Source organism: Seriola lalandi, unplaced genomic scaffold (assembly GCF_002814215.2).
Source record: "Seriola lalandi dorsalis isolate HSWRI2012SDOR001 ecotype SW California unplaced genomic scaffold, Sedor1 jcf7180002054893, whole genome shotgun sequence".
Taxonomy (NCBI): Eukaryota; Metazoa; Chordata; class Actinopteri; order Carangiformes; family Carangidae; genus Seriola; species Seriola lalandi.
In genome coordinates this window covers 1,920,348-1,933,031 of record NW_019525445.1, presented here as the reverse complement: position 1 = coordinate 1,933,031, position 12,684 = coordinate 1,920,348, and the positions used below count along the sequence as shown (strand labels likewise).

Below are 12,684 nucleotides of genomic sequence, written 5' to 3'. Positions count from 1 at the left end.
CAAAACGGGACTTGTGACTGCCGCTGATTTTAGGATTCCAACTAGATCTGTAGGGCATATCAAGGCGCGCACGCACGCACGCACGCACGCACGCACGCACACACACACACACACACACACACACACACACACACACACACTTTTCCAACTGACTTTTTGTGATAGGAAAAGTCCTAGGGAAACATGATACAAACTTTCAGTCTTGACACTCATTCTGGGCATTGATACTGGTATTTAAAATCTTAAATGGTGCAATGGTGTAAAAAAAAGTTTTTACACGCACAACAGCAGGTAATTGTTTTGTCACATTTTTAAGTGTCGTTTTATCATGTTAACAAAAAAAAATGTTTTATACTAACAGTCATCACGTGGTATACGTCAACCGTGTGCTGGCAGTAAAAAATGAAAACCACCATTTCTTCCTGTAGCAGCAAGCTAAGGCTTTTTCCCCCTGTTCTATGGAGCTCTGCTTCCGCTTGGTGAAACCACGCATGTGTTGATCCGTGCTGCAGCAACGTGCATCAGTTCCTCTCTGACCCCAGTGTTAATCTGCATTCAGACCGAGGCTCCACTGGTTTTCTCAGCTGCTCGATATTATAGTAGCTTATTACGGGGGGTTTCGCCGTCTGTGGCAGTTTTTTAGGGCCCTGCTAGGCAGTCGATTCAGCAACAGACACGCAGCCTTAAAAAGAAAAAAAAACGAGCGATACAAAATCAAGCTTTCGACTCGCATCGATTTTGTTTTGGCTGATTTCACTCCACCGCACGTCCGCCTCGGGTCTAGATTTGCAGACCCGCTACCGCTAACGTGCGTAATGTATCGCAGAGAGGAAACACAGTAAATAGACGGACACGTCCATCTGCAAAAAAAAAAAGAGGAAACGAAGATGGTGATGATGGCTTCACCCAATTTAGCCTCCAAATGCTCGACAGCAATGGCGAAGCCTTCCCTCCCTATGAAGCTGTTCCTCTGGGTGTTTATTGTGGTTAATCTACCTACAAGGTAAGATATTAATGCGTAATATTTACTCTCAAAATCATGATTCTGTGTCGGCTGTGTTGGGTAGCGTGTGCCTTATTCTAACAACATCATTTTTGCTGTGCCTCCCATCTAATGCTAACCCAGCCCTGCTGCTGGTGGGATCCTGATGTAGTTTTAGTAGAAAAACAAAGCATGTTATGCATCTATATAGCACACTTATAATTGTAGTTTGACGTGGAGGTTTGATATTATCTTTTTAAATGGATACAGCGACACATGCATCGCGTTACCGGGAGATTTATTTATTTATTTATTTTTTAAACAGAAAACAAATTCTACATAATGCTATAGATATTTGTGTGCGGCCATCAGATGCTTTAACAAGGAAAGGGACATATTTAAGAAGAGATGATGTGTCCAGTATTCCTCACAATCTGCCCCGCGTTAGAAATAGCACAGTGGCAGGCTAAGTTGAGTGAAGCTAAGGCTACACATAGTCTCTGCTAAGCTGTCTTCAAGGATCAAGTCTATTCTCAGAGCCAAAGTCTCATTATTGGACGCATGTGTCGGATGTGGCCGAAGTGGAATAGATATATGCAAACGGTCGTTGGTAATAAAGACAACTTGGGTGTGAATGAGGGTACGTTTCATCCCACGTATTTGAAATAATAAAAAAAAAAAGCATCTCAAAATGGCAGACAATCACACAGAGAATACAAGTGTAAAGGCACAATAAGGACAGGGAGAACACATATGGACTGATCCTTGTCTTGCACACTCACACAACAGACACGGGACATCCATTTCAGCTGTAACTGAGGCGCAGGTTTGGGGTTTGTGAAGAGAAGCTGCTTGGTTGTGCCCTGTCAAGACGTTATTCCTGTGTACTGAGATAAGAATAGTCAAGAGGAAGCGGATGGTTGGGCTCTTCGCATCTTTCGTCTTGTGCTGCTGGAGGGTGAAAAATGGAGGCAGATAAATCAGCCGACGTTCAATCACCGTCGTGGTGATCGCAACCTCAGGGCTCCCTGCCCAGCCGATACATTGCCAGGCCTGTGCGTTTGTAATTGTATGCTCAAGTAGCATTCACAATATGCTTGAGTAAACACTACACCTTGTCCCATGGAATTGCATTGAGATCTATGGGCAGGCTATGGACGTTGCAAGTTGTGCATGAGTGACTGAAGCATTATGAACAGAGGGAGATCAATGCAAGTGACATTTGGGTGCTTCTTGAATAATCATGCAAAGGCCAAATGTGAGCTCTTGATGTAAACACCTGTGCAAAGGTCACATTTATGGCCGAGAACTTAGTGGTCCCCAAGTGACCGCAAGGTTTTTCCTCTTTTCACACACTTCATATGCAGTTCCTGCGTCCTTTATACTAATTAAAAGACAGCGATTGCTGGGTAAGTTGCATTGGAAGTGATATGTGATTCATGTGCGAGACCTCTTACATAAGACATCTCACAAGGCCTCAGGCATGCTTTCAGTAATCTATGCTACTTTGTGACTCATTGACAGTTACTATGTGTAGTGATGCCTGACTGCGTCACCATACATTAACTCCAGTGCACAGGCAATTTCACATCAAAGGTATCCGCGGCATCCACGACACCCTCAAGAGGAAGTGGAGGAAAATTTGTTGCAAATGTTTTGGTTGTATTTTTCCATTGGTCGGGATAATGGGATGGCCATGACAGGGGGAGGAAGTGATGTCAGAGTGAGGAGGCTCTGGTTCTATGTTTTTATAGTTTGCTAGGTGATGTCCGCTGTTTGGCAAACTCGCCTCAAGCATTTCAGATGGCAGATGACGTAACCACAATTTGTGACACACTACAAAGTATTATTTTATTTTCCATGTTTATTTATCTAGCCTAAAGTGCGCTCATGTTTTAATTCTCATTTATAAGGTATTATTCTCAAAAAACAAACAAAAAAAAAAACTTCCACTGATCCACAAGCATCTTGATACACAACAATAATCACAACTGATCAAAGATTTGTAGTATCATTTTGAGCTTCTGTCAGTGAGGATGATGTGGAACAAATTTCATGACAATTTCATGAATTCAAGCCTGAGTTTCACCTGCCTCTTGTTGCATTCTAGTTATCCCCAGTCTGCAAAACATCTCATCAAACGACCAGTGTTTATAAGCCAAAAACTCCAAAACCACAGTGCACTTGATTCAGACAAGCCCTCATATACCATCTGCCTCTTGTCATCGCTTGAAGAGGTTTGGGACATATAATTTTGATAAACTGTCACTCTGTCATGTATTCCATAATGACTATCATATACATTTATGTCTCAGATTTCCCAAAATGGAGTTGATAGCAAGCAGATGTCAATCTTCTTCCTATGTGGGTTTGACAGGACAGTAGAAGATGACAGTCAAAGCTCATAGCTGCCTCTTGCTTACAATTTAGAGTCTGTCATATTCATCACCCAGGAGGTATTAAGGTCAGAGGGATTTCAGATTTCTGGGATAGAGTTGGGAGGCTTTGAATTAACAGCAGCGGTGATTATTCCCATTTATTCACAATAAACTTGAAGTAGGGTCATGGCTGTTGGCGCATGACATGCCTTGTTATTTCCAAGCTGAAAACATGGCCTATCTAAAGTCTTTTCACTATGGCCATCTCTCATGTCTCAGCCCTGATTTCTCTGTTTTTAGAGATAAGAGATTCTGTGGATAAATATAGAGCTTACCCTTTCCAAAACGGTTTGTGACTTTCTTTAACAAGTCCACTGATGTTATGTTTCCCTCAGTGGAAATATACATGGCTTGTTTTTACATGGATATAATTTATTGCTCACTACAAACATTTACTGTTGCATTAGAGGTTGATCATCATAGTTCACTGCAGTATCCCTTCTACGACAACATGCCTTTTAAGTAATGTTACATGGCTTGTTAATAAGTTATCGATATCTTGTGTTGCTGTTAAGGGTTTCTTTAGATCATCTGTCAGTCAAACATTTAAGTTGTATATGTCAAAAACTTCACATTGAAATTGTCCAAGAAATTACTGATTGGGCCTTTACGATATTGACACCAATAGTAATGGGCCTAATCTCCTGTACTGTAGTAAACCACTGACAGAAACAAGTCGATTTAGCTAATCTCTGTGATCTGGATTAGACTGAAGTGAGTGAAGCCTGTAAATGAACGGGGTCTCTCTGCCAGAGAGCGGGCATACGAGGTCCAGGCGTGACGCGGTTGCAGTCACGGTCCTGTATGTGGGCACTACAACCGCATACGCTCCTGTCTCGTTAAGCAGGGGAACAAATTTACACCCACTTCAAATGATTACGGTTTGTTAATTTGTAAAAAAGTGGCCGTTGTGTTATTTTCTTTTATTAAAGGCAGAGCGGGTGAAAGGGGCTTTGTAGCAGTAACTTGATGTGCAAGAGTGGTTTGCTGGGTAGTTGCCATAGGGGCAGGACCACTTACGTGTTGGGTAATAATAAGCATGAGGGTTCATTAGATTAGGTTCCTTCATTAGCTACAGTATAAAACATGCAAAGATAATAGCTCAAGGGAACTTGAAGTGGATGCTAATGGTAAGCACATAGCTGCTTCCATAGCTGATATTGCCCTTATTTCCCCCCATAGACCTTCTTATGAATACGTAAAGCTGCAGGGGATGGGGGCAGCTCTGTGCTGTGTTACATTAAAGCTGAGATGTGATTTCAGCCGAGATCTGCTGAATAGTTGGGAAATGTTTTGACTGTTGCATATAGAGCAGATGAAAGTGCTTTCTTGAAGATGTGACGGGCAGAATGCATGAAACTATCAGACTGTCCTCAATAAGGGCAGCTGTGAACACAACATTTAATTCCATTACTCTCCATCGCTACATACGCGAACATGGGCATACATATGCATGAAAAAACAAAACTCGAATGCGCACACAAACACACAACAGCACGCACACATACAGCAAAGATGCACACATACTGGCGCAGACCTCTCTGTGGACCTTCAGGTACTGAATTAGCAGGCAAAACCTCAGATCTGCCTGCAGTGGAGAACACATGGCTCTTCCTTTGATCTGCTCGTCTTTGGAGCTTTTCCATATGCACTGTGATACTCAGCAAGATGAATATAGATGGTTAAAACTGCAGCCACCTAAAAAGAGATTTTCAGGGTCTCACATCCTTTGCTGCCCTCTTTATTATCCAGCTGTATGTCTGTGTCAAATACAGGTATTCCCTGGATATTTTTTTAATAACATCCAGTAAGGCATATCTAAAAGGGTCCACCAGAGTGAAATAATTACGATTTAATGTTTTAGGCTCTAGTGTTATGATGGAGATGGATGGCACTTAATGGCACTTAATGAAGTCTAAGAAAGAGTGCTGGTCAAAACATTATTCCTCGCACCCAGCCTAAGAACATGAGAAAGCTATCAGGGCTTCTGTCCTTGTGCTTCACCATGGAAACAGTGTTTTTTTTTCTTTTTTTTCTTTTTCCCCTCACCATTTCCATTTCCACCATTCTTTATTATTTCATTCAGAAGTCTCTTTTTCCTCTCATTGAAAGCTCACAATTGTTTCAAGGTTGCCCTTTTGTGCTGTTGGCCATCTCCCAGATCCAGAGCTGGATGGATTGAGGGTTTGACACAATCTGCTTTTCCATCACTTTTACTCTTCTGTCTCTGCCGTGTTTGTGATACATTCTGTGCCCAAACAAATCTGTGTTGTTCGTCAAGCAGCCGCAAACGCAGGTTTTCTGTAAACTGAGCCATAACTTGCATGTAATTAGTAAAGTAGGCCTCTCATTAATGCATATGCATGTAAGGAAGATCGCACAAATCACTGGAGATATGAAATATATGGGTGATTGAAGATTCCATTGGATATTACCAAGGTTCTTACAATTTTCAGCCTTTATTTATTTATTTATTCATGTATTTATTCAGCATGGAAAATTATCTCTCTCCAAAGACCATGTGCACATTTACACTGGTCTATTAAGAGAAGGTTGTTGCAGAAAAAAATGAATTTTAATTATTTTGTATTTTATGGAAATCTTTAAAAATCTGCTTAAAACAAGTAAAAAAATACATTAGAAAAACCACAAGAGCATTAAATGACCAAATATATCCATTATTTAACTAAAGTCAGCAGCTGAACCTAGGAGTTGAAAGTTGAACTTGACATTCACTGAGCCACCCTAGCTACACTGATAGAGCACCATACAACAACAACAAGGCGATTTAGGCTTTAAGACAAGATATCAAATAATATAAACAAACAAGATTTTAAAAGAGTGCAACAATGTAGAAGATTAAAAAAAAAAAGTTGAAATAGCATAATGAATATCCCAGTGCAGTTACAGTGCAGTGCAAGATTTGTGTGAATAATCCCCAAATTTGATTTTAATGAAAAGCTATGGCAAACAGAAACATTTAAAGCTTTGATTTTAAAAGAACTAAGGTCTGGAGCAGGCCTCGTGTTTTCTGGGAGTCTGTTTCAAGTATCTGAGCTACAGTATGTGGTGCAGAGTTCTTGTTGTTTCATGTTTAGACAAGATAGATTTGGAGTAAAAATGTGTTTTTTTTCTTACAAGAAATCTGTTGTTTCAAAACAGAGGAACACTTCGCACATCTACCCAGTGAGGCAGGTGCGTAGGAGCAGGATGAATGGATCCGAAGTAGCAACTAAAAAATCCCTAGACAATGAGCCTGATGAAGGTCTAGCAAACAAAAAAATAAATAGTTTATTGCAAATTAGATTGTGTCCAGGTTAAGAAATATTTAGTTATTATTGTATATTGTTTTTTCCTAAATATGCATGGTTCTACTGCTGTAATTTCACAAACCTTTTCTTTAAGTCAATACTATGATTTAAATTTAATCAGTAATTAACATCCGATTTTTTTCAGTTAGAGTTTAATTGAGGTCTCAGGAAGTTTTTTGAAATGTTGTGACTTCTTTACATAAAAGTTATATTATTTTTTAGAGGTGCTAATCTAAAAAAAACAACAACAAAAAAACCCACCACTGAACTTTTTCAACTCTCCTTTCATGTAGAAAACATTACTGGAAGGCAGTCCCAGACACTGATTGCGTAATAAACTGCTGCCTTGGTAAATCACACACTAATTACACACAGATTGTGGAAGCACAAATTGAATGAAAAGATGCAGCCCAAATTCCATCTGTGCTTTTATGTACGTAAATCAGGCACTTCCACCAACAGACACATCACTTACATGCTCTCTGGTCTATTCCTCTCGTTCTGGCGCACACAGAGAGCCCTGCCCAGTGGCAGTGCAAATCTTACTGCAGATAACATCATGTAGTGCTAAGTAGTGCTAACAAGGCAGCCTGTTGTTGTCAGCATATTAACTGTCCCTAATACATTATCATGGGAGATCATATGCTTCTCTCTGCTATCCAGGTCTCAAATGTGCAAAAAAAAAAGTCTATTGTAACAAAGAATAAATCTTCACTCCAGACATATAATTTACCAAGATCATACTTGTCTGTGGGAGAGCAGGAAAAACATTTACTACTCCACCGTGCTGGTATTTGTGGTCGGGGGCTCTTGAGACATAATTATCCTTTCAGTTTGAGACGTCTGTGATGAGGAAGTAAACTCAGGAAAATTGCCCTGTCTTCTCCAGCTCTCACAAAAGCTTGGGGGCTCTAAAAACCCTGTTTTTTGATATGACAAACAATTCTGCCATCAAGTTCTTAAACTTTGCCATCTTGGAATTTATTCATTATTTTTGTAGAGTTAAAAACTGAAAGCCTAAATATCTCATGAGTTGAGTTGGGGATGTGGGGGAGAGGGTGGGAAGAATTTAAAATTGAATTTTGTTTTTTACTCTTAGTTCATTTATACTTTCACATTAATTCAACCGAGTGCTTCGATTTTCTGGTCTTAATTTATTTAGTCCTTCATCAAAAGTATGTCTCATTGGTCGAGCAGTATATACTGTGTAGTCACTGAGAAAGTATGGGGTTGTAATAGGTGTGAGGACAAAGCTGTGACACGACACAAAATTGGACAGAAGAGAAAAATCAGCCTTAGAGCAAATAAAATGGAGGCAAATAAAAGGCAGAATATCTCACTTTTAAACAAAGTGACCATTTGTGAACTTGTTTCACTCTTAGCAGAATAAATTCTTGTCCAGGTCAGACTTTAATGTTAAGTAGAGTTTATTTGACATTTATGCTAATATAAAGATGTCTCAACTATGGTGAGCTTGCATGGCCAATGTTAAAGTTAAAATCTTATCAGTTTACCTTAAACATTAGTGACACTTCTCGATGGGCGGGACTGGCATACACTGCTCCCAGGATGACAAAATTAATGGTTAAACTGATGTGTCATATAGATTATAGTGGCTCTCAGCTGGTGTGCTGGCAGCTGGCGATACACTGATGTAATTTCCAAAGAACATGATCAAAGGAAAGTGTAAAACTCCAGATTTGAATTATCTCCTTTAAATGATCTAACGGCACATCTCCTCAGAGATAACATCATTTTCCTCTGCCAAAAGCTCTGTATATGTCTATTTTATATCCTCTTAGATGAGCGTACGTGTCATTTTCCTGTGGTTTTGTCATTTTTGCATCTCGTGCCAGTATCTAATGGCACCAGCAAGAGTGAGAACCATGGGATTATGACAAAAAAAAAAAAAAAATCCAGACGTCATAGCACACAGTTTGCCTTTACTTTGTCTTATCTGATATGGTCTGAATGCACGATGGGACTGGTCTTGCTGTCCTGCTGGGTTCTTCACTAAAACACTGTGCCCTAAATTGTCCTAGATTTGGACGAAGTTCAAAATACCTGATTAGAATATCAATCTGCATCAAACTAAAGAGGTGTGTTTGACGAGATATTCTTTTTGCAAATTACAATACATGTTCAAGATGGCATTGCTGCAAGAATTCAGACATCTCCCAGTTGGGAAATAAAAATCTATACTGTAGACTGGTACATAAAGGAGACAACAGAATTTTCACTCAATTCAAACAAGATTCACAGAGCAGGTGTGAAGAAATCGAGAAAATGCATGTTCGCCATCAGAAGTGCTGCACTGAATGTGTGAGAAACAACAGTCACAAAATGGAAAGGGAAGATTAATCTCAGTGTGTCTGGTGATGATGTGGTGATGAAAAGCCCTGAAAATTATTTTTTTCTCATGACCTTGAGTCGAGATCTTCAAAAGACTTGTCACTGGCTGTGTCTCTCATCTCTTAACATTTCTTTGTAAAGAACACAATAGGAAAGAAACTGCTTGCACTCCTTTTAAAAGAAATTATTGATTGCATCCATTTCTCTCTCTCTCTCCTCCTCACAGCTCCTTCCAGACTGATGACGATGATGAGGTGTCTAACAAGACGTGGGTGCTGACTCCCAAAGTGTACGAGAGTGACGTCACACACATCCTAAATAGCCTACTAGATGGATATGACAACAAACTCAGACCTGACATCGGAGGTGGGCGCTGATTTTTCACAGATGATCCGTTTAGTCACAGAATCACAAAGAAACACAACCCACGATTATGGGCAACATTTGCCCAAAATCTGTGCATAAATGGCACTTAGGAATACTGGAAAAGCCGCTTCTCCATAGCTGCCATTAGTCCCTCCATCATAGGATGCTTATTGGTCTAAAGCACTGCGGTTTGGCCACAAGCGAATGGCTTGAAGCATTACTTGATTGGCTGGATGTTGGTTCGATTTGAGACAGAATCTACTGCCTATCCTGGATGTTGACACAGAATTTTTGACTCAAATTTTGGGATCTGAATTTGGCCTGTTGAATTTGAACAACTTGAATATCTATGCATTGAATTTTTCATTCTGAACAAAATTCACTGGCTTTACAATTTCAAAATCTGGGGGGACAGATCTACTTCCATAGAAGTCTGGAAAGCCCCATGAGAACTCCAGCTGCCTTGCAAGGTTAGACTAGATCATTACCTGTAGGTAGTTAACATCGATGCTGCTAGTTACTTGCAAAAGGGCCAAAACGAAATGTGTTTGTTTTGGATTCGAAACTGGATTAAGATTTGATCAAATGCTCCACACCACCCTAGTCACAGGAATGGTACATCTGATCTGTTCGCTCTTAAATCTTATGTTTGGTTTGTTTGAAAGTGACATTTTGAAAAGCATTCATCATTTATGTAAATCTGAGGACACAAAACGCAAAGTGTAGGATTTAGACTGGACTTGGGACTGCACAGCTGAGACTTCCTCATTACCTGCTCCACCTCTGGTGGTAGCTGGTGATAATGTTAGTCATGCCATCTGATGCATATTTTAATATTACTGCTGCACATTGTAAAGTAAAAAAAAAAAGAAAGGAAAAAAATGACAGAAGGCCGGCCGTACAGTAGCTGGATGCCCCGTGCAGAGATTTAATATACACAGCATACAGCTCATTATTACACTGGGCAGCAAAATGTGTCTGCCGCTGTCCATTCTATGTGTGTGTGTGCATGTGTGTGTTTGTGCTGCGTGTTGACAGGCAGCCAGGCTTATTATAAAGTGTGTGTACCTGTGTTTACGGACATGCATGTGCGACGGTCGGGATAGCAGTCTGTCACAGTCCTGCAAGCCTTCTCTTTTCAATGTAGACAAGTAGCACTCCCTTCACTTTGACAGACAGCTGGGCAGGGCTCCCTTGTCTACACAAGTGCACATATATCTTAAAGCCTGTCACGTCCAACTGCAAAGCGTAGAGTGCAGAGATTTTGGGGAGCCCTGAATACTTGATTTCGTGGATTGGTGTTCCAGGGAAAACTGGTTTAAGTCAGAATCTGTCGCATACTCTTAGAGAATGATAAAGATGTACCACTCTGTATGCTCAGTGAATTGCCTCTCCATCGACTGTAGTGCTCATGCTGGACCGGGGGCCACCGGGTAGTGCTGTATTTGAGCTGCAAACGTTGAGGCTAATTCTCCCTCAGTCTTATCAGCCTATATCAGAGAGTTACAGTTAAGACATTTTACATTTGTCTTGTTTGCCTAAATTAAGTTTGGTGTCTTGTGGTAGGGTATACCCACGGGAAGAGAGAAATGTACAACCTGGACCCTAAAGCGCAGCAGAAAATGTTAACACCTTTTCTGGTATCTGTAACAGAACAAGTGAACACACACAGATGAGCCACCTTAAAATGGTAATGTTCTGTGCAGTTAATGTTACAGGATCTCAGAGGATTAAATGTGTTTATAAGCCACCAACGTGCAAACTTTCCATATGAAGCTTCTTTTTCTGTTATTGTTTTGTTTTTTCCTGTTTTCTACCAGTTTGGAAAACACTGTGGTTTTCTCCACTGTTCACTCCACTGCTGCCTTAAGGACAGTAGTATATGTATTCATGTATTAATGTGATTCCCCTCAGATTCCAGCCCCCTCTGACCTAATGCAGCTTTAAAGCATTAACCAATGAACCGACTGAAATGATGGCACAAGATGAAAGCAGCTGAGTAACAGGGGTGTATATAGTAAATCCCTCACACTCAACTGCTTCCATGGTTTTTCCCATATACTGTACAATGTGTGCAATGCGACACATAAATGTGACACATTTCGCGAAGGGCATCATCTTTATTCTTTCGACTTCAGAAGTGGGCTTTTGCTGTAAATTGAGGAGCAGTTCAGATCTGCTTTGAGGTGCAGCTTCAACCCGGAGAGCTGCTGCGTAGCCGGGCGGCTGGCTGCCACCGTCTTAACCATCATCTTCAAACGCGCTATGATCTCGCTCCTTCAGCGTTGGTCCTCCAGCTGCTGCCAAGTTGCACAGCTACAGAGGGGTTATAATTAGCTGGCTATACTGTCATCTGAGCCACTGACCAATCAACCAACCGACCGACCAAACCAAAGGCGAGGCGAAGTTTCTCCTCCGCTCCTCAGAGCACTGAAATGCTGCGGATTTAGATTCATCGCTGATTGTGCCACGGTTCCCCTTTGAAGTCCATTGTGGTGCTCATTTATTTTTAATGCCCCTGCAGTCTACTCTACTGTACATATGAAAACTGAAGCAAATGGGACTGGGACATTGAGAGAGAAGGAATTTGAAAATCCTTCATTCCTAATTCATAATAGACGTAGCATTGATCAAGGTCATTGCCTTCTAGAAAACAGACTGTTTCATAGCATTCACAAGGGCATACAGTTATTGTGCAGTGAGTTTAATGAATTTAACCAACAGGTTTAAGTGATTTGGTAATGCATGCCGATGCATTTGGTCACTTGGAGTCTGTGAGCTAATTTGATCAGCCTTTTACCAGAATGCCTGTGGTGGGTGTATTGGCATGTATTATGTTGTCTCAGACAGCAAGTTAGAGAATTGAGCACAGTCACTATGTTCACTGGCATGTTGCAGTGATGTTTCCTTGGCACCTGTTTGTGCATTAATGGGAGACATACACTTTCCTGTTGGCTGTATTAAATAAGATAATTCATTTTGTCTATATCTTCTAATCATGTTGTGCCCACGACGTTATATGTGATTTTGCTAATAATCCAATCCAGGGTTATATATTTTGTGCATTGGATTTTCAGTCTTTATTATTTCTAATGACGCCACTGTAATAACATGCAGTATTATTCTTAGCCTAATTCTTGAGAACTATGTGAGAAGTTTAAGAGCGTTAAGAGCGCCGTGTGTGATTACATGTGTTTGTATGAGTTTGTTCATGCATGTGCATGTATGTGTGCGG

The 12,684-nt window shown here is 40.6% G+C and overlaps 1 protein-coding gene across 4 annotated transcripts in view; it reads left to right on the top strand.

Moving 5' to 3' along the window:
• The first annotated feature begins 471 nt into the window (after positions 1-471).
• gabrg2 (gamma-aminobutyric acid type A receptor subunit gamma2) overlaps positions 472-12,684 on the top strand; it is a 49,434-nt gene continuing 37,221 nt past the window's right edge. For all 4 annotated transcript variants that reach the window (XM_023429375.2, XM_023429374.2, XM_023429373.2 and 1 more), the window contains exons 1-2: positions 472-1,003; positions 9,310-9,449. In XM_023429375.2, the coding sequence (XP_023285143.1) occupies positions 888-1,003; positions 9,310-9,449 (256 nt within the window). In that variant the 5' untranslated portion in view covers positions 472-887. The remainder of the gene's footprint in view (positions 1,004-9,309; positions 9,450-12,684) is intronic.